This window comes from Cetorhinus maximus, chromosome 24, assembly GCF_964194155.1.
Source record: "Cetorhinus maximus chromosome 24, sCetMax3.hap1.1, whole genome shotgun sequence".
Taxonomy (NCBI): Eukaryota; Metazoa; Chordata; class Chondrichthyes; order Lamniformes; family Cetorhinidae; genus Cetorhinus; species Cetorhinus maximus.
In genome coordinates, this window is record NC_135902.1 from 11,513,097 (window position 1) to 11,537,934 (window position 24,838).

General features: G+C 42.5%; 1 protein-coding gene across 2 annotated transcripts in view; it reads right to left on the minus strand.

Moving 5' to 3' along the window:
• LOC144699643 (putative uncharacterized protein MYH16) overlaps positions 1-24,838 on the minus strand; it is a 298,882-nt gene that overhangs the window by 222,392 nt on the left and 51,652 nt on the right. For both annotated transcript variants that reach the window (XM_078570735.1, XM_078570736.1), the window contains exon 2: positions 9,226-9,378. In XM_078570735.1, the coding sequence (XP_078426861.1) occupies positions 9,226-9,378 (153 nt within the window). The remainder of the gene's footprint in view (positions 1-9,225; positions 9,379-24,838) is intronic.

Below are 24,838 nucleotides of genomic sequence, written 5' to 3' on the forward strand. Positions count from 1 at the left end.
AAAAGTTGAGGCGGCAGTGAAAGTATCAAGAAATCAAGCAACCCTAGCGCAGATGTAAGGCAATCCTCAAATGGAGAAACACACCAACTGTAGGCATGGAAAGTAGTCCAGTCCAAAGACTAATGTCACACCACACCCAAAATACTCTTCCCACAGCAAAAAAGCTACTGAAGCTACTCAAGTAGTAACAGACATCAGTGAAAAAATCAAGGTGAAATGGCAGAAAACCAAATTTCAATTTGACAAAAGTCCAAAACCATTTCCAGAGCTGAGCATTGGAGAATCTGTCAGGGTACAAACTTTCATTGCTCTCAACAGGAATCAGCCCACCTGGCAACTTGGGACATGCATAGCGCAGTTGTCACCACGATTGTACACAGTAGACGTGAACGACCAAATATACCGATGCAACTGCAGGCATATACAAAAAACTAGAGGCGGCCAGTCAGGAAGATGGGATTTCAGCAGCTGCACAGAGTACAGAACAGCCATCACTTCCAGAGTTCCACCAGTCCCCAACAATGGAAATTGAACAACAACAAGGGGGAGGGTGAGGTGGTGGCATTCCAGAGACCCAGGGTAATGCTCTGGGGACCTGGTTTCGAATCCCACCATGGCAGGTGGTGGAATTTGAATTCAATAAAAAAACTCTGGAATTAAAAGTCTGATGATGACCATGAAGCCATTGTTGTAAAAAACCCACCTGGTTCACTAATGCCCTTTAGGGAAGGAAATCTGTCGTCCTTACCTGGTCTGGCCTATATGTAGCTCCAGACCCACAACAGTGTGATTGACTCTTAAGTGCCTTCTGAACAAGGGCAGTTATGGATGGGCAATAAATGCAGGCCTAGCCAATGACGCCCACATCCAATGAATAAAAAAACAACAACAATCATCAAGGCAACAACAAGTGCTATGGGAACGACACTCCCCGGAGAGGGAACATCACCCAGATTTTTTTTTTATTCATGCATGGGATGTGGGCATCGCTGCCTAGGCCAGCTTTTATTGTCTATCCCTAACTGCCCTTGAGACCAGTTAAGAGTCAACCACATTGCTGTAGGTCTGGAGTCACATGTAGGCCAGACCAGGTAAGGTCAGCAGATTTCCTTCCCTAAAGGACAGTAGTGAACCAGATGGGTTTTTACGACTATCGGCAATGGCTTCATGGTCATCATCAGTCTTTTAATTCCAGATTTTTATTGAATTCAAATTCTACCATCTGGCGTGGCGGAATTTGAACCTTGGTCCCCAGAGCATTACACTGGGTCTCTGGAATACTAGTCTAGTACCAATACCATTGCACCCCCACCTCCCCCTTGAATAGTCAATGACAACTCCCATTAAGAAACCTGTACGATTTAATGACTGAGTGTGCAATGCATGTGCAGAGACTAGAATAATGAACAGTTTGTTAATGCATGAGAACAGATGTTATATAGTGGGTAACTTTGGTAACTCAAGGTTACACATGATAGTGCATGCAAATTTCATTATGAAAAGGGGATGTTTGGGATTGAAATGCAAGCATGTACTAAAGGTCCTATCTGGCTTGCCATAGTCATGTGACCTCTGCCATGAGGCACAGGCTGGGCACAGCCATGTTCCATTCAGTTCTAATAAAGACATTGTATTGGAAACAAGGTGTTCTTTGAGCTTGTAACAATTAAAGAGCGAGAGAGACCATTGGTCATATAGCTTAAGGAGCATCACTCTACGTCAAGCATGGGGCAAGGTAAGGAGACAGGTCTCCAGGAACTCCCACAGCTTGTATGGGAATTGAATCCATGCTGTTGGCATCATTCTGCACAATATTCTATCCATTTAGCCACCTGAGCTAACTAACCCCCAAATTATTAGGAAAATAGGCACCATTCAGTCTCATCTCTATTCTGTAAACCAATCAGATCAGTGCACTCTCCTCCAAATTCACCAAAAAACATTGGGTTAGATTTTTACTTCCACTTAATGACCGTTCTAGGGAATACTCATGCGGACTGTGGTGGAACAGGGTCAGGAAATCATCTGGGGAAGGATTCCGCTGGCATGTTGTTAGTCACTGCCATTTCCAGGCACTGTTAATGTGATGGTGGACATTCCTTAGCAACTACCCCAGTCCCTCACCCGACACCTCCCTCCCCTCCACAACCCCAGTTCACAGAGGCATTTTCTTTCTCTACCCATCAGCCCTCAGATCAGAGACACACCAGCCTTCAACACGCAAAAGATTCAGAGAATCTCTCCCCCTTCCACACTCCACAATTCGCACCAATGCTGATGCTACTGGAAATTCAGCCAAAAGCCTGCTAAAAATATGTAAACATTGATGAGACCAGGAAATTCACCAGAGTGAACGTACAGAGCCTGATCTGCATTATTTCAATAGACTACCCATTGAAGAGGCAAATGTGGGCCATTCTCTCTACCCTCTATGTCCCAGTTTACTCAACCTTGGCAAATTCACAGGGATGTGCCCCTTACCAACCACCTCTGGAGTTTTTTGAAACTCTCTTCCTCCAACAGCCTGTTGCCCCAGTTCACAGAGATCTTTTCTGTTGGGGCTTATGGACCCGGGTTGCACACTTGTTTTGGAATGGTCAAGTTGATAGAATATGCAGAGTTGGTCAATAGGCAGTTATTAGGTGGAACACATTCTGTTTATTTACAAAGGTATTCAGCAGCTACATTTGTGTGTTTTCAACTCAAACCCTGTCTCCATACTTCTCCTTACTAACTCAGACTACTGACTCCAGAGGTAGCCCGCGCTACTCCTCTATTGGTTACATAAGATCATGTGATCTTCCTTTATAACATCCTTCTTAAAGGTATACTACACATTACATAAAACCCTAACTAACGCATCCATCCATCCCCCTTTACTTGGGAACACATTTCACATTTATAAGTACAATTTTCTAAAAATAGCAAATTATTTGCACATAAGTAGTATATAAATTCAGTCCTTCTGGGGGTTTCCTTGTGCATGTAGAGCGTCTCAGCTCTACAACTTAGATGCTTTGTCAGGAACCTCCCTTTCTGGAATTGTCTGAACGTCAGGTTCTTCAGTGGGCACCTGCAAATCTGTCTCCACAACTCTTGCAGGTACAACAGACACATCTGTACTAGGCTGAGTTCTCTCAACAGGAAATGTTGACTCAGTCGTGAAATCATTTCTTGGTGAATTGTATCTTTCTTCCTTAGGTGATCCGCATGCCTCCATATGACTCGGACTTCCACCTCCATGTGGTAAGTTAGAGGTCCAGTCACAGCACTTATTTCACCCGGTAACCACTTTGGGCCTTCTCCAAAGTTCTTCACATATACCGTCTCTCCCATGAAAAGTCCAACAAAGTCAATGTGTAATTGTATCCATGGCCTTCCTGGCCACTCCCAAGGGTGTAACAGAGCTGTTGAAGGTAACATTTGCAATTGCTGACACCATACACAATTCTTGACTAAGCTCTTTATTTTGCCATCCATCCCAGGCCACCCTAGATAGCTGCGTGCTATGGTCTTCATTTGGGAAATTCTTGGATGTGCACTATGCAGTTCGATCAACAATGGTTTTTTTCCTTTTGGAGGAACAATCACTCATGCTCCCCACAATAAGATATCTTACTGGCTGGTTATTTCATGTCTTCTGTTAAAGTATGGTTTTATTTCATCAGAAACATGCTCTTGTGACCAACCATGATGCACTTCTTCTCGTGCTTTGGATAAGACTGGGTCTCAACTTGTCCAGTCTCTGATCTACCTAACACATACCGGAGATGAATCTAAGAAATTCAGCAATAAAAATAGCTCTTGTAGAACTGGGACATCTTCATCTTTTTCTTGTAAGAGCAAACAACTCAGTGCATCAGCATTTGCAATTTGATTTCCAGGCCTATGGACGAAAGTATACTCGTATGCTTCCAGGGTCAACGGTATTATTTGTGTTTCTGTGCCTTCTTTCGATGGGCTTTCTTCTTTCTGACACTGACTTTATTCTTGGCCTTCTTTTTGATTTCCATATTGACCAGACTATTCTCAGAAGCAAGCTCATCTTGAGTGAACTCAGTGGTTGAGTGTCACAGAATTTCATCATTTGGCTGCTTCATGGAAAATTCTACAACTTATGTCTCCAAAGCCTCTTTAGCTTCATGCAGCTGCTTCTTCAGCTCTTCCATCTCTTTTTTGCATTGGTGTACTGCCTCCTGGAAAATTAAGCATTGTCGTGTCTTCTCTGCCAACTCATCCTTCATTTTACTCAGAGAAGTGCATAACACTTTCTGTTGCTTCTCATACTTTTCCAGAGGTACACACTTAGACAGGAGGGAAACTGGTCGTGTATGAAGGTCTTTTGGCAGGTTTTCACTTTCCTTTCAGAGGTTGTTCACCTCAACTTGGACTCTGTCCCTCAGGATGGTCTCATCTAGTTCGTTTTGCTGTCCTACCATGCCTTTGCTTGAAACACCCTGCATTTGTTTAAGTTGTTGGGTCTTTACACACTCCTTTACCAAAACAGGAATGGTTTCAGCTTCCTTTTGGAATCTATGTGACAAATCAAGGTTGATTTCATTCAGCCAGTTTGGTCCTAGAAGGCTTGGTCCTCTGCCTCTCAATACCAACACTGGTAGTTTTTGCTGATGGCTTCCATAATGGACAGTAACTCTGCTTATACCTCTGACTTGGATGCCTTCACCCACGTAAGTTTTTATTTTGGCATCAGCTTCTTCCAAATTTAATTCAGATAATGGAAGGTGTGTTCACCAATCACAGTAGTGGAAGCTCCTTGGTCTGCTTCCATTCTAATAGGTCTGCCATTTACCTTCACTGTTACATATATTGGTTCTGTCTTTCCAACCTTCAAATTAAATAACGAATAAATATCTGAATTTGTTGCTTCAGGCTCTTCTACATTATAGTCTCACGGGGTTTTTTTCTTTTATTTGAAAGTTTGCCTGATTCTTTCCTTGCACTGTCTCATTAGGTGTCTGTTTCGATGACAATAAAAACATTAAATTTTTTTAAACTTCTGATCATTAAAAGATTGTCTGTTTCCACCTCTGTTACAATTATTCCTTGTTTTCGCTAAGTCATTTCCTTTTATTTGTCTGCTAGCGGTGGCTGTTTCCCGTTTCTCGGCAGAGTCTTGCATTTTCACACCGTTTTTGGCTGGGGCTTTGCGCCCAATGGGGAGGACAGCGCCATTTTGCACTCCTTGTATGACTTTGGAATCCCTTACTGTGCTTTCCATGGCCAGAGCTATCTCTGGTGCCTTCTTAAAATCCAAATTTGTTTCAGGCAGTAATCTCTACTGAATTGTGTCCTTATTCACACTGCACACTAAACAATTTCTGATCATGTCATTTAAAGATGTACCAAACTCGCAATGTTCTGTTAACTGTTTCAAACTTGTCACATAACAAGCAACTGTCTCCCCCGGCGCTCTATTTCTTCAGTTAAATTTGAAATGTTGCATCGTTACCGAGGGCTTTGACTGGTAATGACCCTTTACGAGGCCCAGCAAGTTATCAAAGCTTTTCAAATCTGGGGCACTAGGTGCCATCAAACTTCAAATCAAGCCATAGGCTTTACTCCCATAGGTGGATAAGAGGATTGCTCGCCTCTTCTCTTCCCCCACAATGTTGTTCGCTTGGAAAAAGAACGTGAGACGTTCAATATAATGAGACCAATCATCCGTGGCTGGATCAAAAGGATCAATTCTTCTGAATTGCAGCATTTGTGAGGGGATTGCTTCGATGATTAGGATAGAAATTCTACTTACAATTACCATGCGAGCTTGATTTCCTTCGGTAACTTGTTTTATCCTCGAAGCCAGTTTATTGTATCTTCGCTTTTTCCTCACTTTTTCCTTGTCGCCACTTTGTTAGGACTTATGGATCGGGTTTACACGCTGGTTTTGGGATGGCCAAATTGGTACAATAGACAGAGTAGATCAGTAGACAGTTCTTAGGCGGAACACATGCTGTTTATTTACAAAGGTATTCAGCAGCTACACTTGTGCACTTTCAACTCAAACCCTGTCTCCATACTTCTTACTAACTCAGACTATTGACTCCAGAGGTAGCTCGTGCTACTCCTCATTGGTTACATAAGATCATGTGATCTACCTTTATACCATCCTACTTAAAGGTATACTACACATTACATAAAAACATAATTGCCACATTTTCTTTCTTTAAACTCCTTAACTCCAGTTCAGAGAGACACTCCATTCTTCAGCAAGTACACTTTAAGGGGCAATCTTAATCCCTCAGGATGGATAGATCGGCAGGGGGAGGGGTTTAAAAATTCACAAACCAATGGTCTACCTCCAATTCTTTTGCCTATTTTCCCCCACCACCCCACACCCCCCCACCATCCCGCCCACAAAGCACCGAGCCACTGTACCTCATTAATGTCCTTATTTGCATTGCACTTGACTTCAGCTTCAACCTGACATTGCTGCTTCCTTCTGAGATTGGTCTCTGTGCTGCAGGCAGGGGCTCTCAGTTCAGGGCCCAGGAATATCCATTAGCAGCACAGATCCTGCAACTGAAGAAAGAAGCAATGTTCGGTATGACCTGCAGCTGAGGTCGGCAGGAGGGACATCAGGGACTGAAGAAGCAACAGCTCGTGACCAGATTCCATGGAGCAGTAAGTAAACTGTTGCAGTGTAAACTAACCGCTTGCAATGGCTGAGTTGACGCCCCAGGGGATTAAAACATGGACACACTTGTGCACACTGTGAATTCCCATTGTTTCACAGGATAATGCTGATTTGCTGGAGACACTGAACCCAATAGTGCTGGAAATATGAATCAAAGAATTTTAAGTCTACCAATTGATCTCAGTCTTGAGTGTTTCAATTGACTCAGCATTGTAACCTTATGGAGACAAAGTTCCAGATTTTTACTGACCCTGTATTTAGGATTTCAGTCCTAAGTGGCCTGGTTCTAGCGTTAAGATTATGCAGCGTTCTTTTGGATAGCTCCTTTGTATCTCCCCAATGAAATCTCTTTATTGTTAACTGCACCCCAATTAGATCACATCTCAACCTCAAAACCTCAAGTCAATACAAGCCATGGTTACACAATTTGTCCTCACAATTTAACCCTTTACATTTTGTTACCATTTTGGTGAATCTGCTCTGTATCCCTTCCAATGTGAATATATCTTTCCAGATTTGTAACGTCCAAAAATAAACAGTTTGCTAGCTGGGGTTCTAATCAAGCATAGCTTCCTGCCCTTTGTATTCCAGCCCCTTAGATAAAGATCAATATTCTTGTTCTTGTTATTATTTTCTTGTTGATTATTTTTCACACTTTTGATTACCTGGAGAACTTTTTAAAAATTCTTTCATGGGATATGAGCATCACTGGCAAGGCCAGCATTTGTTGCCCATCCCTAATTGCTACAATTGGGTGATCTGCTAGGCCATTTCTGAGGGAAGTTAAGAGTCAACCATGTTGCTGTGGGGGTCTGGAGGCATACATAGGCCAGACCAGGCAAGGTGGCATAATGGTAATGTTACTGGATTGGTAATAAGTGGCCTTGGGGACAAGGGTTCAAACCCCAATAAAAAAACAATTTAGAATTGAAGCTAGTCTCTGTAATGGTGACCATGAATCTATTGTCAATTGTTGCAAAAACTCACTGGGTTCACTAATGTCCTTTAAAGAAGGAAATCTGCCATCCCTACCTGGTCTGGCCTATATGTGACTCCAGATCCACAGCAATGTGGTTGACTCCAAAATATGCTCTGAAATGGTCTAGCAAGCCTTGCAGTTCAAGGGCAATTCAGGATGGGCAACAAATGTTGGCCTTGTTACTGACACCCACATCCCATCAAAGAAAAAAGGGACAGCAGATTTCCTTCACGAGGTTGAGCACAGGAAGGTAGGTTGTCAGGGAGTGTGTGAGAGGCCATTGGGGTGGTTGGAAGCATGAGTTGGTATGGGAGGGTGGGATGAGGGCTTAATGTTTAACCACATAACTAGGACAAAGCCCCAGAGCACCGAGGCCAGCCTTTTAACAGGCTGCCCCTGAACTGGGGTTTAAGCACATGACGTTCTGCCTTGGCTGGGGTGGGTGGGGAGACCTCCACTACAAAGTCAAGGCTGGCACCTAAACTGAAACAACCTTGTACCATTGGTTCCCACAATGGTTTAGTGTGGTAATACTACAAGAGTGTGATACAGCATGGACTGAAATTTAAACTATGGTTTCTCCTGCACTTTTTGGTGTCAATCAAGGGAGTAATAAAGCCACTGGATTTTGGTCACTGCTCAGGGACAAATACTCGAAAGTATGGACATCAAGTAAGGGCAGGATTAGGATCAGGATCAGTGTAAGATGCCTTACCTGGTTGAAAAGCCTGGACACAATCTAGGTTCACGTGAAGATCTACTTGGGGACAGGCATTGAAGAATTGCTGCTGTACAAAGAAAAGTGCGTTGCTACATCCCAGAAAGAAGGGGGTGGGGGGGTGGGGGGGCGGTGGCGGGGGGGGGGGGGGTGTGTGGGTGGGGGGTGCGGGAAAGAAGATGGATGGAGAGGAAGGTTGTGTAATAGAAATACAAATCAAGGCTGGTATCTGAACTTATGAGTCTCTGGGTTGTGTGTCCAAACACTTAATGATGGCTTACTGGGCCTTACTGGGCCACTTCATAGCAAATTAAACAGGACTGTGAAAGCATAATGGGTTAAAGCACTGTGAGCACAATATCTGTCCAATTAGTTGTCATACTTCATGAAACACAATGTTGGTCACTTCAACAACAGCTTATTTTTAATTAGCACCTTTAACACAATAAAACATCCCAAGGTGCTTTACAGGAGTACAATAAAACAGAAGTGATACTGAGCCACGAAAAGAGATACTGGGTCAGTCGCCTAAAAGCTTGGTCAAAGAGACAGATTTTAAGAGGTGTCTTGAAGGGAGGAAGCGAAGTAGAGGGGCAGAGAGGTTTACTTTAGGAGGTGAATTCCAGAGCTCAGGGCCGAGGCAGCTGAAGGCACATCCACCAATGGTGGAGCGATTAAAACTGAGGACGCGGGGCCAGAATTAGGTGAGCACAGACACCTCAGAGGGTTGTGGGGCTGGAGGAGATTACATAGACAGGGAGGGGCACAAGGGGTTTACATATTTAGTTACTTGGATGGGTAGATAGAAAACAAGGTTGTAATTTTTCAGTGACACACTGAACAAGCACAGAAAGTTTGATAGGATGAACTTACGGCACTTTTCTGCTGAACCAGCTGAGCATTCTTCTGCTCGAGTTCCCGAATCCCCAAAGCAAGTTTATCTGCTTCTGCGATGGCTGGTTGGAGCTCCTCTTCCTTTGCTCTCATCTCGCTGTTCTGACCTAACACATGGAGAAGTGGCTTTACCTACAAGAAGTAAAGGTTTGTTAACTCATGGTATTGCAACAAAGGGTCAGAGGCAGACTCCATTTTAACAAAAGGAGCCGAGCAAGGAAATAGAAGAATAAAATAAAATGTCTTCAGAATAAATCTACCTCATCCCTTCCCCTTAAATTCTGTGCACAATGAGACAGATTTATACATGTCTGAGGCAGAATTTATTTCAACATGCTTAATATAAATAGATTAATGGATCTCCACACTGTTCTCTACCTTTACTTACGTTACAGTTTATAAGTCTTAGTCAAACCAGATCACCATTAGTGTACAGATAAATCTCAATGCATCATGTTGGCACCCTTCCACCACCTCCCCACCCAACTAGTGCTTAATGAGAAAAATACAAAACCCTTTGGGGCAAGAATTCTTCTGGTTGCTAAGGGTTGACATTCATATGTTCATGAAGGTTGTCTCTGCTCAGTATTTCTACCGACATTGTGACCATGCTATAAAAAAACGTGTTTATGGTTTTGTCAGAAATGCTGAACAGAATAAAACTTAATTGCGTTCGCAATGTGGTTACACATAGCGACCAGAAGAATTCTGACCCAACTGGAACAAATCAGCATGAAAAATGCCAAGCCTAGCACTTAATTATACCTTGCTTTGGCTCAAGCAGCTGTCTCAGGGAAGAAAATACCTTGGATGGCTGAGTTACAGATTGGCATCCAACTTGATGCTTACCCCAGATCCAGGCTGGAGTCAAATCAGTGGGTAATTCTGGAAGTGTTACACCACAGGCAAGATCTTTTTCACTGGAGCTGTAGTCCCCCATGAGTATTGTAACTACAACAAGGGGAGTGAATTGAAACTATGCTGGAAGACCCAGGTCACACCAGTGCAAGACTTCTATTACCTCACACATGACTGGTATTTGGAGAACCACATCATAATGTAAACTTCAGCCACAATTTATAGAAACACAGCAATTTTCTCCACTCAGCAAAGAAACTGTCATCTAGAACTGTCATCTGCAAGTAATCATTGCTTAGTTCCAGACATAACAAGAGAGCAATCGATGGAATGCAAAACCTCCCGCCTGCACAGAATACTTCCCAAGTGCGTTGGTTGAGAGTAAGAAAATAAATGAACCAATGTAACAGGATATTTCACATACTGTGCAATTGCTCAGCAAGAGAAGCTGAAGACAGAATGGTGAGGTGGTTGGTGAGGAATTTTAGAATACTGTATTGGGTCATCATCCCTTGAATGACTGTCTTCAGGTTACGAGGAAGATGAGGAGACCCCATTGATGAAGGAGAGATGGAACCTAGAACCATCTCTGAAAGCCAAAGTGGGCAGGAAGAACACTAAAGTGTGTGAAAAGTACTATGTAGTGTGTGAGATGCATGATGAAATGAACGAGAGAAAGAGGTAGAATGGAAGTGAAAGAAAGAAATAAACAGAAACACACAGTGAATGATAGGGGGGATCAGCAAGTATGTGAGAGATAAAGGCAGATAAAGAGAGGGTAAAGAAAGGCAAGAGAAAGCAAGATAGAGTCATGGAATTTAGCAGCGAGCTAGGTCATTCAATCCATCATACATGCATCATTACTAGCTCCTAATTGGAGATGTCTGTTCCAATCTCATTTCCATGCTCTTTGCCCATGTCTTTTTAAATGTTTTTCCTCTGCAAATATTTAACTAATTCTCTTTTAAGTTATCTCATAGTCTTTTGCTCAATAGCCACTTGTGATAATGCATTCCACATTCTAATAACCTACTATGCACGGAGAAATATTCTAAGCCTCTCCCTTCTTCTATATCTGTTGTTCCCCTGTTGCCAGTTCAATAACAAGTAGGTCAATCTTTCACTACTGACCTTCTCATAACCTGCTCAATTTTGGAAACCACTGCGAATTCAAGTGCCTAATTGATCTCCTTTGGCTTGCACTTAAGCTGAAATATTTGAAGCATTTTCTTTCTTTTAAAATATAATTTGTTAAATGTTCAGAATTGTATTAATAATGTTTGGATTGAGTAAACCAAACATACAGACATAATTTCTTCTGTTGCCATTGAAATGTAATCAGCTGCTATCAAATCCATCCCTCATTTCTTTAAAGTAGTGGCAGGAATTCAATAGCCCTTTCAAAGAGACTGCACAGGAACATTGGGCCGAATGGTCTTTTCTATGATTCCATTAGTGGCCAATAGCGGCACCCTCATGGCCAAGCAGAATAGTTAGCCAGCTTGTGAATGGGCAGTAATGTTTTTTTATCCATTCACGGGCTGTGGGCATCGCTAGCTAGGCCAACATTTATTGCTCATCCCTAATTGCCCTTGTTCAGAGGGCATTTAAGAGTCAACCACATTGCTGTGGGTCTGGAATCACATGGGGGGAATATTAGTGAGCAAGGTGGGGTTTTTACGACAATCAGCAATGGGTTTCATCAGGCTTTTAATTCCAGATTTTTATTGAATTCAAATTCCACCATCTGCCGTGGTGGGATTCAAACCCAGGTCCCCAGAGCATTACCCTGGGTCTCCAGAATACTAGTCCAGTGACAACACCATTATGGCACCACCTCCCCCCAGTACCGGATTGGAAATAAGAAACAAATATTGTCGACAAACAAAAAATAATAGGAACGGCTGAATGTGGAAAACACGAGGCTCCGAGCACAAATGAAAAGTGGAAATGCTTGAAAAACCCAGAAAGTCAGGCAGTATCAGTGGAGAGTGTAACAGAGGTAATGCTTCAGGTCGATGACCTTCGTCAGAACTGAGAATAGTTAGAGATGTGTCAGGATTTAAGCAAGTGCAGAGGAAGGGAAGGAAGGAGGGGAGGATAGTGCACAAGAGAAGATCTGTGGTAGGGTGGAAGGTAGGAGAGACTAAATGACAAAAGGAGTGAAGGTGCAAGGCAAGAGAGGTCATTGGGGGGGAAGAAGGGGTGTGTTGGTGGTATTGGGACATGTAAAGACGCAAAAGGTGGGTTTAAAAGCCAGAAATTACAATGGCATTACCAGAACATGTTGTCTGATAAAAATGGGGGCAGTGGTAATTTGCAATTGTTGAACTCTTAGGTTGAATCAGGAAGGTTGTAGATTGGAAAGCAAACTGCATTCAGTGAAAAAATATAGTCCCCTCAGCCCATCTCACACACACACACATGGGGCAGAGTTTTTACCTCATCGGGCGGGTGCAACGGGCAGGTTCTGACCGTGATTTCATGCTGCCTGGCCAATTAATGGCCAGCCAGCGTGAAAGGCACACTGTGAGGCTTAGCGCTGCCAAGGTGGGGGCGGTGGGGGGAAGGAGGGCGAGCGCGGAAGTCAGCGCATGTGCACGGCTGCACTCAGTGAAAGCTCCCTGAAGGCACAGAGCTGCCTCAAGGAGCTGAAGATTTTTCACATTAAAAATAAAGGTTTCAAAAAAAAGGAAAACATGACCTCTCATGTGACTCTGACACACGAGCAGGGACATGTTGAAAGTGAGTTCTAAAAATTTTTTCTTTTATTTTAATTAACATTGGAAACCTCATCCTGCCTGTGGATAAGGTCTCCTTAAAAATCCAAAGATAGCTTGGCCTATTTGCCCGCCTGCCAACCATAAGGTTAGACGGGAAGGGGAAAATTATATTTAATTAATGGGCTTAACAGACCTCTTAATCGTCAGCGCACCCGCCGACAGAAATATCATGCAATTGCGCGATGACGTCGGGACACTCGCCCGATGTCATCGCGCACTATTTTTCTCCCGTTCGGGTCAGGCGCGCACCTGTTAAATTCTGCCCATACTGATGTTGATGGATATTCAACTCAAACTATGAGCTCATCTTGTGGATCACATATTTTCAATATCTTGAGCATGCGTAATCATCTCATTTTCAGTTCCACGTGAATCAATCTCAGCAGCAACAGCGGTCACAAAGTGAATATCGATCCAATGCAGTTATCTAAATCCTCGAACCTCCCTGGTGTGAGGTAAACAAACTGAGAGGGGAAACCAAACTGGGTGATCGCTTTGCGGAACACCTCTGACCTGTCTGCAAGCGTGACCCAGACCTTCCTGTCAATTGCCATTTCAACACACCATCCTGCCCTCATGCCCACATGTCCGTCCTTGGCCTGCTGCAATGTTCCAGTGAAGCTCAAGGCAAACTGGAGGAACAGCATCTTATCTTCTGATTAGGCACTTTGCAGCCTTCCGGACTTAACATTGAGTTCAACAACGTTAGACCATGAACTCTATCCTCACCCTTTTTTTTATTCCCTTTTGCTACATTCATTTTTATTTTTTGTCCACTTATTTTTATCTTTATTTTTATTTCTATTCATTTATCCATGGTTTTATTCCCCTTTTTTATCCCCCCTTCTATCCCATTTTCTATCCCTCTTTCCCCCACCACCGCCCCTCCCCCCACCCCATCCCCAACTTGCTTCCTGTCACTTGTTCCATGTTGTTCTTTCACACAATGTTACCCTTGTTCTGCTATTATCACATTCTGCTTTCTTACCTTTATGTCACTATCAGCACCTATTTTTTTTAACCCTTACCGCCACCATTAACACTCCCTTTCTCCTTTAGTTCATGACATCGTTGTCAATCTCCCCTTTGTCCCCACCTACCGCTGGCCTTCTATCCAGCTTCACATGTTCCTCTCCCTTTAAACAGTACAAATTTAATCACATTTCCACTGCTCTTCGGCTCTGAAGAAGGGCCATACTGACTCGAAACGTTAACTCTGTTTCTCTCTCCACAGATGCTGCTAGACCGGCTGAGTTTTTCCAGCATTTTCTGTTTTTGAACAAATTCAAGTCTGTCTATACGTAATCTAGTAATATCTACAAAACCTCCAGGGAGTTTCTTTAGAGGTGGGTATTTGAAGCAAGAAAAAGAAAGACCTGCATTTATATTGCACTTTTCATGACCACTGCACATCTCAAAGCAATGAAGTACTTTTTGAAGTGTAGTCACTGTTGTAATGTTGGAATTGCAGCAACCAATTTTTCACACAGCAAACTCCCACAAACAGCAATGAGATAAATGATTAGTTAATCTGTTTATGTGATACTTATTGATGGATAAATATTGGACAGAACAACAGGGAGAACTCCCCTGCTCTTAATAGTACCCTGAGACCTTTTACATTTATCACAGCAAATATTGGCCAGGGCACCAGGGATAGCTTCCCTGCTCTTTTTCAAAATAGTGAGCCATGGGAACTTTTAAATCCACCAGAGCAGGCACTTGGGGCCTCTGTTTAATGCCTCACCTGAAAGATGGCACCTCCAACAGTGCAGCACACCCTTAGCGCTGCACTGGAATGTCAACATTGAGTTTTGTGCTCAAGTTGGACTTGAATGCAGAACCTTGTGAGTAAAGACAAGGGTGATATCATCTGAGCCATAGCTAACGCTCTATCATGTCACACATATCAAGGATAAGATTGAAGCCATGCATGGGCCAGATTTTGCTGGGGTAGGGCATCTTGCAGTGTGCACTATTAGTTAGTCCTCCTCCAGCGCCCTTCAGAACAGAAATGTTTTGCCCTATAAGTTGCTAGAAGTACTAATTGATAAAGGCACAATGAGGGCAATGGGGCATCTGAGACCTTAGTAAACAACAGGACCAACAGTCCATCTCCTTAACCAATAAGATTTAAGGAAAAACACAGACGAACAATTGAGATTGTGAGTGAATTAGAAGGCTTTGCTTTTAGTTAAAACTGGCAATAATTGCTTCAAGTGATTTTAACCAGAACCCAGGGCTATCTGGCACTCTGCACTCAACGTCTATTGCAAAGCTACAAACTGTAGCTCCACACTCTGGGGGTGGAAGACACAGTTCATTTTGCTTCGCAATAAACAAACATACTGTGAGTCAATTAAGAAAAAAGTCTGCTTTATCAAACTACCCTGTATTTCCAGCAGCAGGGAAGCAGTTTAATAATATGAGGCTCCTGAATTTCAATGGAGCAGCAGGAGGTGACTAGGGATAAAAGAAAAGAGTGTTACGATCCCTGTAGAGACCGATAACTTTAAAGAAAAGAGATGAATTTTCCAAAGACTGATCGAAAGAATCACATAACAAATTTCATACTTTAAGACTTTTGCTGTAACAAACAGACTAAAATCAGCATAGACTAAACATTACCTAATAAGCAACTAATGCACTAATTGACAGAAAAGGTACTTCTCCATTAACTAATTAACACAACCAAAATACTTTACGTCATGCTCCCAGCCAAAATTTAGCCATGAAGATTCAATTCCAAGCTCCCTCCGGCTTTCCAACAAGATTTCGCCTCCATGTGTTACAACCAGGTGAGGAGGGGTGAAATCACTCCCCTATTCTCCCACTTTTCATTTGACCGTAACAGAGTTATTTTTAAAAAGAATTTAAGCAGAATGTGCTTTGCCAATTCTGTAAGTGTCCCACTATTTAAGTGTTGAGGTTGTAGAGAATTACTCAGACAGGTTTTCTTAGGTTAAACAAAGAACAAGGTCAGTTCATTGAAACTATTCCTGAGCTAAAAAAAAAAGAAAAATGCAACATCATTCATACAGTCACGTACATTTGTCCGGGCCTACACACATACACACACACACATAAGAAAAGATGACAGCGAAACAGGAAAGGCTTATATGGAAAGAAAAGATTGAGTATACGGTTAGCAGTTCCCTGATTGGCCTCGATGAGGTGATTCAACATTGTGGCCATTTAGCTTAGCTGTTTTCCTGGATGCATTCATACGGAGCAGATTTCCAAATTTTAGAAGTTTTCAGTTCGCCGTCATTTTCCTCTCAGTGTGATCACTTTACAAACTGGGAGTAGTACTTCCAGGGAGAAAGAGAGAGAAGGCACATGGCTCTAACAACGTTTCAGTGCAGCATTGTCCTTTTCACTTCTTCCTCTCTCCTGCTTGACAGAGGTTCCCTTGAAAAACCTTGCTCGTTGCATATCCCAGAGGGCTTGATTAGTTCACATCTGCTGCAGTTATTGTTTCAGAACAGGTAACTGAAATTTGACATCTCATCTCAGAAACATTTACAAAGTCTCCGCGTATTGTGAATATTTAGGACATGGGGTGTTTCATGCTCCCCAGAGGGTTGATTGCCTGTCTTCATTCCAACTTTCTGGAATGCAAAGTTGTGTTTTGTAGCAGCTCGGCCTGTCTGGGGTGTTTCTTTTCAAAAAATCACAATTACCTGTTTAGGGTTCCAATTTAAAATCCAGCCAGTGAAAAAAATCAGAAATCATACCTTCAAAAAGCATATTCTCGTGACACCATGCCACACCAGGGTGAATCTTCCAGTGTCCGGAATGTTGTTCCATTCAGTCTGAATCAATTTTCAGCCCACGCCGCTGACACCTTATTCCTTAAATCTCTACAAGTCCTGTCTCTTCAAATAGCAAGCCAGTTCCCACCAGCATCCTGCTTAGTGGCTTACACAAAAAACAGAAGCTGTTTCTGTCTCCATCTCCAGGTCTCTCAGTCTGTGAGTCTTTATCCAGAATGATCAGCTGCCCCTCTTTTGTGTCAAGGTTAAAGAGCTTGTCACTTGATTTTCTATAGGTTTCGGTTACAGGTCACATGGGCCTGCCTCCGGGCAGAATTAGTCTGATCACACCATGCCCCATTCACAACATTTTGTTTTACCTTAAATTACAAGGGGATCATTTAAAACATTATCATCTTGTAAAGTCTCATATTCATAATAATTGGAACTTTTTTTAACTTGACAAGATATCATTGTCACAGGCTAGGGCAGTATTGGTATACACTTCTGCCACTGTGTGTCAGTGGTGAAGGGATCTGAATATTTAAGATGATGGATGAACTGCCAATATGGGTAGCTTTGTCCTGGATGACATTGAGTTTCTTGAGTGTTGTTGGAGTTGCTTGTCAGCTTGTCAGCCAGACAAGTGGAGAGTATTCCAACACATTCCTGACTTGTGCCTTGTAGATGGTGGAAAAGCTTTGGAAAGTCAAGAGTTGAGATACTTGCTGAAAAACACCCAGCTTCTGATCTTCTCTTGCAGTCACAGTATTTATATCATTGGTCCAGTTATGTTTATGTTCAATGGTGACTCCCAGGCTATTGAAGGTGGAAAATTCAACAATGGTAATGTCGTTAAACGTCAAAGGAAGATGGTTAGACTTTCCATTGTTGGAGATGGACTAACACTTGGGTGGTGCAAATGTGACTTGTCTCTTATTAGTCCAAGCTTGAATGTTGTACAGGTCTTGCTGCAAGGGACACAGGCTGCTTCATTATCTGAGGACTTGTGAATAGAATTGAAGAGTAGGTAATCATCAGTGAACATCCCCATTTCTGACCTTATGATGGGGGCAGGTCATTGATGAAGCAGCTGAAGATGGTTGGGCTTGGGACATGGCACTGTCAAAAATCCATGGCTCATCTGGCGCACTTTCCCATTAACTCTGATGGGAATTTGATGGAAGAGCAGCAAATTAGGCTGGAGCTCAGATATGCCAGGTCCTTGGTTTAGTCGCCTGTTTTTGTGAAGCCTTAAAAGAGGCAGAGTCTCCATCCACCTTAAAGAATGGTGACAGCAAGGGAGGGATGTGGCCACAGTTTGCAGCATTCTGAGGGCAGGAGTTCCTGACTCCTTGACTTGGCTGTGCAATGGCACTTTTGGACATCAAACAGGTGAGACAGCATAATCTGGCTCAGAGGTGACATCAGTGCTCTCCATTCATTTGTTGTGTGGCTGAGGTGAAGATGGGGGCTTTGGGGACTGTCTATTCACCCAAAATATGTTGCTTGAGTCTGTAGTCTCTCATAACCATTACTGTTTATTTACATCAAGTATCTACACATTTGGACCTCTACACGAGGTTGAAGCTTCTCCTTCTTCCCGATCTCTCTTACTTCTCAGTCACGTACTCTGACATCATTCTTACATCAGCATCAACTATGCTTTTGATGTTAACCCTTTCCTCCACATCTCCCCCCAAGTCTTTATCCCCATCATATTTACATTCTCCACATCTCCCCCTAAATTCTCAGACTTCACAGGGTTAGTCCCTGAGGTGCCTTGACCAATCTCCCTGATCTCGTTCTGATCTCCTTTTGAGGCCAAGGATATTCCATACTCTCTCTTCTGTCAGTGTGTGTATTCTTTTTCTGGGTGGCAGTAGAGTTTGTAGTAAGTCTTCTTCGTTATCAGGATCTGAGTAGTTAGTCCAAGTTTCTATTAGCTTTCTCTCCAAGGGTGTTAAGGTACTGCAGTTTCTCCTTATGATGCCCTGGTCTGTCTTAATCCTGTACAATCTTGGTTGTGGAGATTTTTCAATGATTGTGCCTTCCTTCTGTTGGTCTCAGATTCATACTCTGCCCAGACTTCAGCACAATGATAACTCAAGTGTTTTATGCCTGTGATTAAAGATCCGAGCCAGATTGTTTCTTCCATAAACATGAAAATATTAATTTTCATTTTTTAATTTTTATTTTTTATCCACTTATTTTTATTTTTACTTATTTTCATTTTTATTCATTGTTTTCTCCCCATCTTTTATCCTATTTTCATTTTTTTCCCCCTCCACAGTGCCCCCCACCACCCCCCCCAACCCCCCACCCCCACAAGGGCCATCTGTCACTTGTTCATGTTGTTCTTTCCAGAGTGCTTACCCCTGTCCTGCAATTACCACATTCTGCTTTCTGACCTTAACGCCACCATCAGCACCTCCTTTAGCCAGTATCACTACCATTAATGTCCCTTTGTCCTTTTGTTTATGACATCTTTGGCAATCTCTCCTTTGCCCCCACCTATCGCTGGCCTTCTATCCAGCTTCACCTGCCTCACCCCACTTAAACAGTATATATTTCATCACATTTTTACTTCTCTTTAGCTCTGAAGAAGAGCTATATGGACTCGAAACATTAACTCTGTTTTTCTCTCCACAGATGCTGTTAGACCTGCTGAGTTTTTCCAGCATTTTTTGTTTTTGTTTCTTCCTCATGCTGTTTTACCCTCTCATGGTTGTTTGTGGTGATATTGGGTTTGAGTTTTTGTTCTGGAGATGGAAGCTGTGTTCTCAATCCCCTACCTAATCGTAACTCTGATGGTGAGAAACCATGTTGTAATGGGGAGGAACTCAGAAGGGCTAGGTTAATGTCTTTGTTTTTCTTCAATAAATCTTTGATGGTTCGTACTCCATTCGTTTGAGGATAGTGAGATGAACTGGTTGCATGAACGAAGGCATATTCATTTGCAAAATTGTAGAATAGCTCATTAGCAAATTGTGGCCCATTGTCAGACACTATGATGTCTAGAATGCCATGTGTTGCATAAATTCTCCTGCAGGATTGTATGACTGCTTCTGCTGTGATACTGTGCAATCTGTTTACTTCAATCCATTGTGAGTAGTAATCAAAGACAATAAGGAAGGTTTTCCCCTAAATTCAAATAAATCCATTCCCAACTTTTTTGCAGTAGCTGGTAAGTGCTGAGTGATTAAGGATGTATATGGTTCAACCCCCTTGATGAAGTGTAAATCCTCTTGGCTGGTTTCTTCTGATGGTATTCGTGACAGTGTGTCTGCTGTTGTTTGATACTTCCCTTGCACATACTCTGTGATGGAGTCATATCTCATCAATCTTAATCTGAGCTGTTGGATTCTGGGCGACATCTTTGCAATCTCTTTCATATTCAGATACTGGCTTATTGTCTGTTTCAATTTTGAAATGCAATCCCATAACATAATCTGAACATTTTTCATATGCTGCTGTCAATGCTTCTTTTTCTATTGTGGTGTATTATTGTTCTGTTTCTGTTAGTGACCTAGAGGCACGGTAGACTGATTTATACTTGCTGTTTCTCTGCACTTGAAATAAAACAGCCCCCAGACCGGTAGACGATGCACCTGATGCTATTATGATTGGTAATCCTGGTCGAATGTGCCAAGATTTCAGAAGAGATTAGAAGTTGTTTAATCCTTTTGAAAGTATTTTTCTGGGCCACACTCCAGCACGACTGTTGACCCTGTCTCAACTGCTGTCTCAAGGGCTCATTGATCTCCTCTAAATTTGGTAGGAACTTGGCCACTTGGTTTACATCCCGAGGAATCTTTGAAGCTCAGTTATGTTCCTGGGTTGTGGGAATTCTCTGATTACTTTCATTTTTTGTGGATCAACTGTGATTCCAGTGGTTTGTACCATGTGACCTAGAAACTTGATCATAGGTTTGGCAAACACACTTTTTACTCAGTGTTAGGCCTGCAACCTGTAAGACTCTTAGGACTGCTCTGACTCTGCAGTCGTGCATTTCTCTCACCATGTACAAGTATGTTGTCCATATGGCATGTTACTCCTTCCCTGCCTTCTGGAGTGTGAGGCACTGTTCTCTGGAGAATTTCTAGAGCAGACGCTATTCCAAAGGGCATCTATTGAAACAATAACAACTGACTGGCATTATCAATGTGGTCAGCAGTCTGGATCCTTTGTTCAGAGACAAAGTACACAAAATGCCAAAATGCACTGTTGACATCCAATCTGGTAAATAAAGTAGTCTTGGCTAGTTTGGCAAGGTTCTTATCCATTGAGGCCATTGGTGAATCACATGTTTGACTGATTTGTTTAGTTGAGTTAAATCCACGCAAATTTTTATAGTACCGTTTGGCTTTGGGACCGTAACCATTCCGAAATGTAATTTTATTGAAATGGTGACTGGTGAAATAACCCCTTGCTGCTGCATCTTTTCAATGTTACCTTTGACTTTGTCCAAGAGTGGGTGAGGGACTTTCCTCAGTGTAAAGAGGCAAATTGGTTTAGCTTCAGCTCGTAGTGTGATGTGGCACTCGGTTTTAATTTCCTTAAGCCTGTAAACAATTTTGGAAATTCATTTTGAAATGTCCTGCTGTTGTTCTCATAAACAATGTTGTCCACTTTAGATTAATTTCAGTTTTAGGCATGCCTTTTTGCTTAGTAGAGGGCACTCTTGATTTTGAATGACAGAGAAGTTTGAGGATTTCTCGGTCTTTATATTTCAGCTTTGCCAAAAGTTGGCCTTTCACTTCTAAAGCTGTAATTCGATAGATGAGGGTTGCAATGTAATCTGTTTGAGCCATTTGACTTCATCTGGTAAAACAGAAACCTCTGCTCCTGTGTCTAGTTTAAACTCTGTGGGGTATCCATCCAATTTGAGTTGAGTACTCTAATACTTTGTGTTCAGTATCATTTACCTCCCTCAGGAAGGTCAGTTCCTTTGCTTGTGGTTCTTCCACTTCTTGTATGTGGTTCTATTTTACAATTTTTTCTCCCTTTTTGCGGGTTGTCTGTGTTTTTGAGGGGCGGGCAGTTTTGAAGTGGCCTCTTTTTTCCACAGCTGTGGCACTGTGTCCTCCCCTGATGGACATTCTTCTCACTTGCGCAGTTTGTTCCCACCACACTGAAGGCATTCCAAAATGGCAGTTGGTGCGCTTTTCCCTGTTTTGGCGGGCTTAGGCATTTGGCGCCCTTTCTCTCTTATGGCCTACAAACCGAATGGTCTCACTCGATCTTCTCCACGGGACCTCTCCTTCCCACAAACAAATGCCCAATTCTATTTCCTGAGCTCTGTTTGCCTCCCAATCTGCAATGCTTTCACTAGTGTTAAATCCTCCCTTGTCTGTACGAGATCTGACAATGCTTCATCAAAGACTTGAATATGATCCTGTCACGAATCAGCTCATCCTTTAAGATTGCATAATCGCAGTTAGCTGCCAGCCTATATGATGGATGAATCCATACTTCAGCCTGGTCTTTGCTTTCTGTCATTAAATTTAGTGCTTTATTATTAAATTTCGACAGATGCTTATTTACACGTTTGGATCTCTGCACAAGTTTGGGGCTTCTCCTCCTTCCAGATCTTGCTTACTTCTCAGTCACGTGACCTGACATCATTATTATGTCAGTATCTTGTATGCTTCTAGTGTTAACCCTTTGCTCTCCATCCATCTATCTAGGTAGGAGGATGGTAACACGATGGCCATGTTACTGGACCAGTAACCCAGGGGACTAATGCTTTGGAGACATGAGTTCAAATCCCACCACAGCAGCTTGGGGGAATTTAAATTCCATTAATAATGATCAAGAAACTATCAGATTATAGTAAAGACCCATCTGGTTCACTAATGTCCTCCAAGGGCGGAAATCTACTGTCCTTACTCAGTCTGGCCAACATGTGACTCCAGATCTACAGTAATGTGGTTGCCTCTGAAATAGCCTAGCAAGTCATTCAGTGGAAAAAAAGTCAGTGGTTCAAGAAGGCAGCTCACCACCCCCCTTCTCATTGACAATTAGTGTAGTAGGTGGGCCTTGCCAGTGATGCTCACATCCTGAGAACAATTAAAAACAAAACAAAATGCAATTTGCCTTTTTGGGAGTTCAAAAGCATTTTGAAGCTCGAATGTCGATCTCTCAGTTGAGAGGCCAATGCTCTAGAGTTGTGGCCACTGAATTCGCTTTTTTAAAGTCTGTTTCCAATGGTTAACCAGGAAAGAATGAAATAATTTGTAGATAATTCTTCAGTGTATCCTAAGTTTAAAAGACACAAAATATAAGCCTTTATATTAGCCCAACATAGATCAAATAGTAAACATTAACCCCCAAATCACCAATTTACAGCCATGTATTATTGTTCATTATAGAGTAGGCTGATCACTAGAACACTTGTTGTTAATTACATTCCATCTAACACAAAATTGTGTATTGTTTGTACATATTTATCTGCTGTATTTAACAATAGAATGCCAGGTGTACAGTTCACCCTGGTGAAAGTTCCCTTATAAATTCTAATGTCATCATTTCAGAAGGAAGTAATTACTATGTTGGTTAACAAAGAGTTTCAAATCACACCAGTTGATTTCCCAATGCCACTTGATATCTTCAGTGCAGGAAGTTATTAAATCTAGAATCTCACATTGCTTTATCTTTTCCATTCAAATCTCGAGACTATCAACTGCATCTGCAGGTGTGAGGAATAGAAGGAATTTATTCAGATTTTTTGTGCAGCAACTTCAATAAAGAGCTGGGATTCTTCCAATCAGCAGCCTGCACTGTAGCACAGTCGGCACATGTCAGATTTTGGAATGGAAAGGCATTTTCAAAATGACCACGTAAGAAAAGAAACGTTGCCATGACAACTTAACGGATTCAGCAAAATGAATGTCTCCTGTCAAAAGAAAACCTGCCCTCCGCACAATCCACTTCATGCCCTGCCTATCTACCGTGCTGTGAGATATGCTGAAGTGAAAGAGCATGAGGTGGTTTCCCATTGCCTTTCTCACATCTGTTTGAAGGGAACACGAGCCCTCTTCCAGAGGGTCCTCCGCCTGGCACCAGCCAGGTGTTGTCCTCCGAGGTCATAGCTCCTCCGCCTTCACTGCTGTAGAATCCGTCGGATCCACCATTGACCATCACCTGTAACCCTGAGCATGGGATTATTCCAGGTACCACCAGCCGTGACAGCTGCACCTGGGACTTGCAAAGGGGCAAGGCCATCCACACTCTGGGAGTCATTCAGATTCCCTGCTAGCGCTACCTTTAATGTTGTAACACATCCCAAGATGATTCACAGAATGTTATAAGTATAACAATTGACACTGGGCCATAAATAACTAGAGTCAGCTTTGGCTCAGTTTGTAGTACTTCACCTCTGAGGTACAAGGTTGTGGATTCAAATTGCATTCCAGGACTTGAGAACAACAATCTAGGCTAACAGTCAGTGCAGTAATGAGGGAGTGCTGCACAGTTGGAGGTGCCGACTTTCGGATTAAACGTTAAACTGAGGCCCTCTCAGGTGGACGAAAAAGATCTCAAGGAAGCATTTTGGAGAAGGCCAGGTGAGTTAACCCCTGGTGTACTGCCCAATATTCCTTCCACAATCAACTTCACAAAGAACAAGTTACCTGATCTTAATTGCGTTTCTGTTTGTGGGAGCTTGCTGTGCACAAGTTAGCTGCTGTCTTTCCTACATTTCAACAGCAATTGCACTTCAAAAGTCTTTCACTGGCTGAAATGTGCCTTTGGATATTTGGTGGCTGTGAACTTCGCTATATAAATGCAATTCTTTCTTTTTCCTGCAGAAGAAATGAGCTGAAGTGGACTTTTGGCCCTTCAAGCCTGCTCCACCATTCAGATCTTTCCACACTATCCCATATTTCTCTACTGTCCCAATATCTCTTACTTCCCTCAGTAACCAAAAATCTATCTTCAGTCAACAACAGAGCTTCCACAGATTTCTGGGGTAAATAATTCCAAAGATTTAAAACCCTCTAAATGGAGGAATTTCTCCTCAACTCTGATCCAACTGGCCCACCACTTATTCATAAGCTGTGACCCCGTAGATTTCTCCAACCAAAGGAAACATTTTCTTAGCATCCACCTTGTCAAGTGCCTTAAGAATTTTATATGATTTCAATTACACCAACTGTCATCCTTTTAAACGTCAGGGAATATAGGCCTAATTTA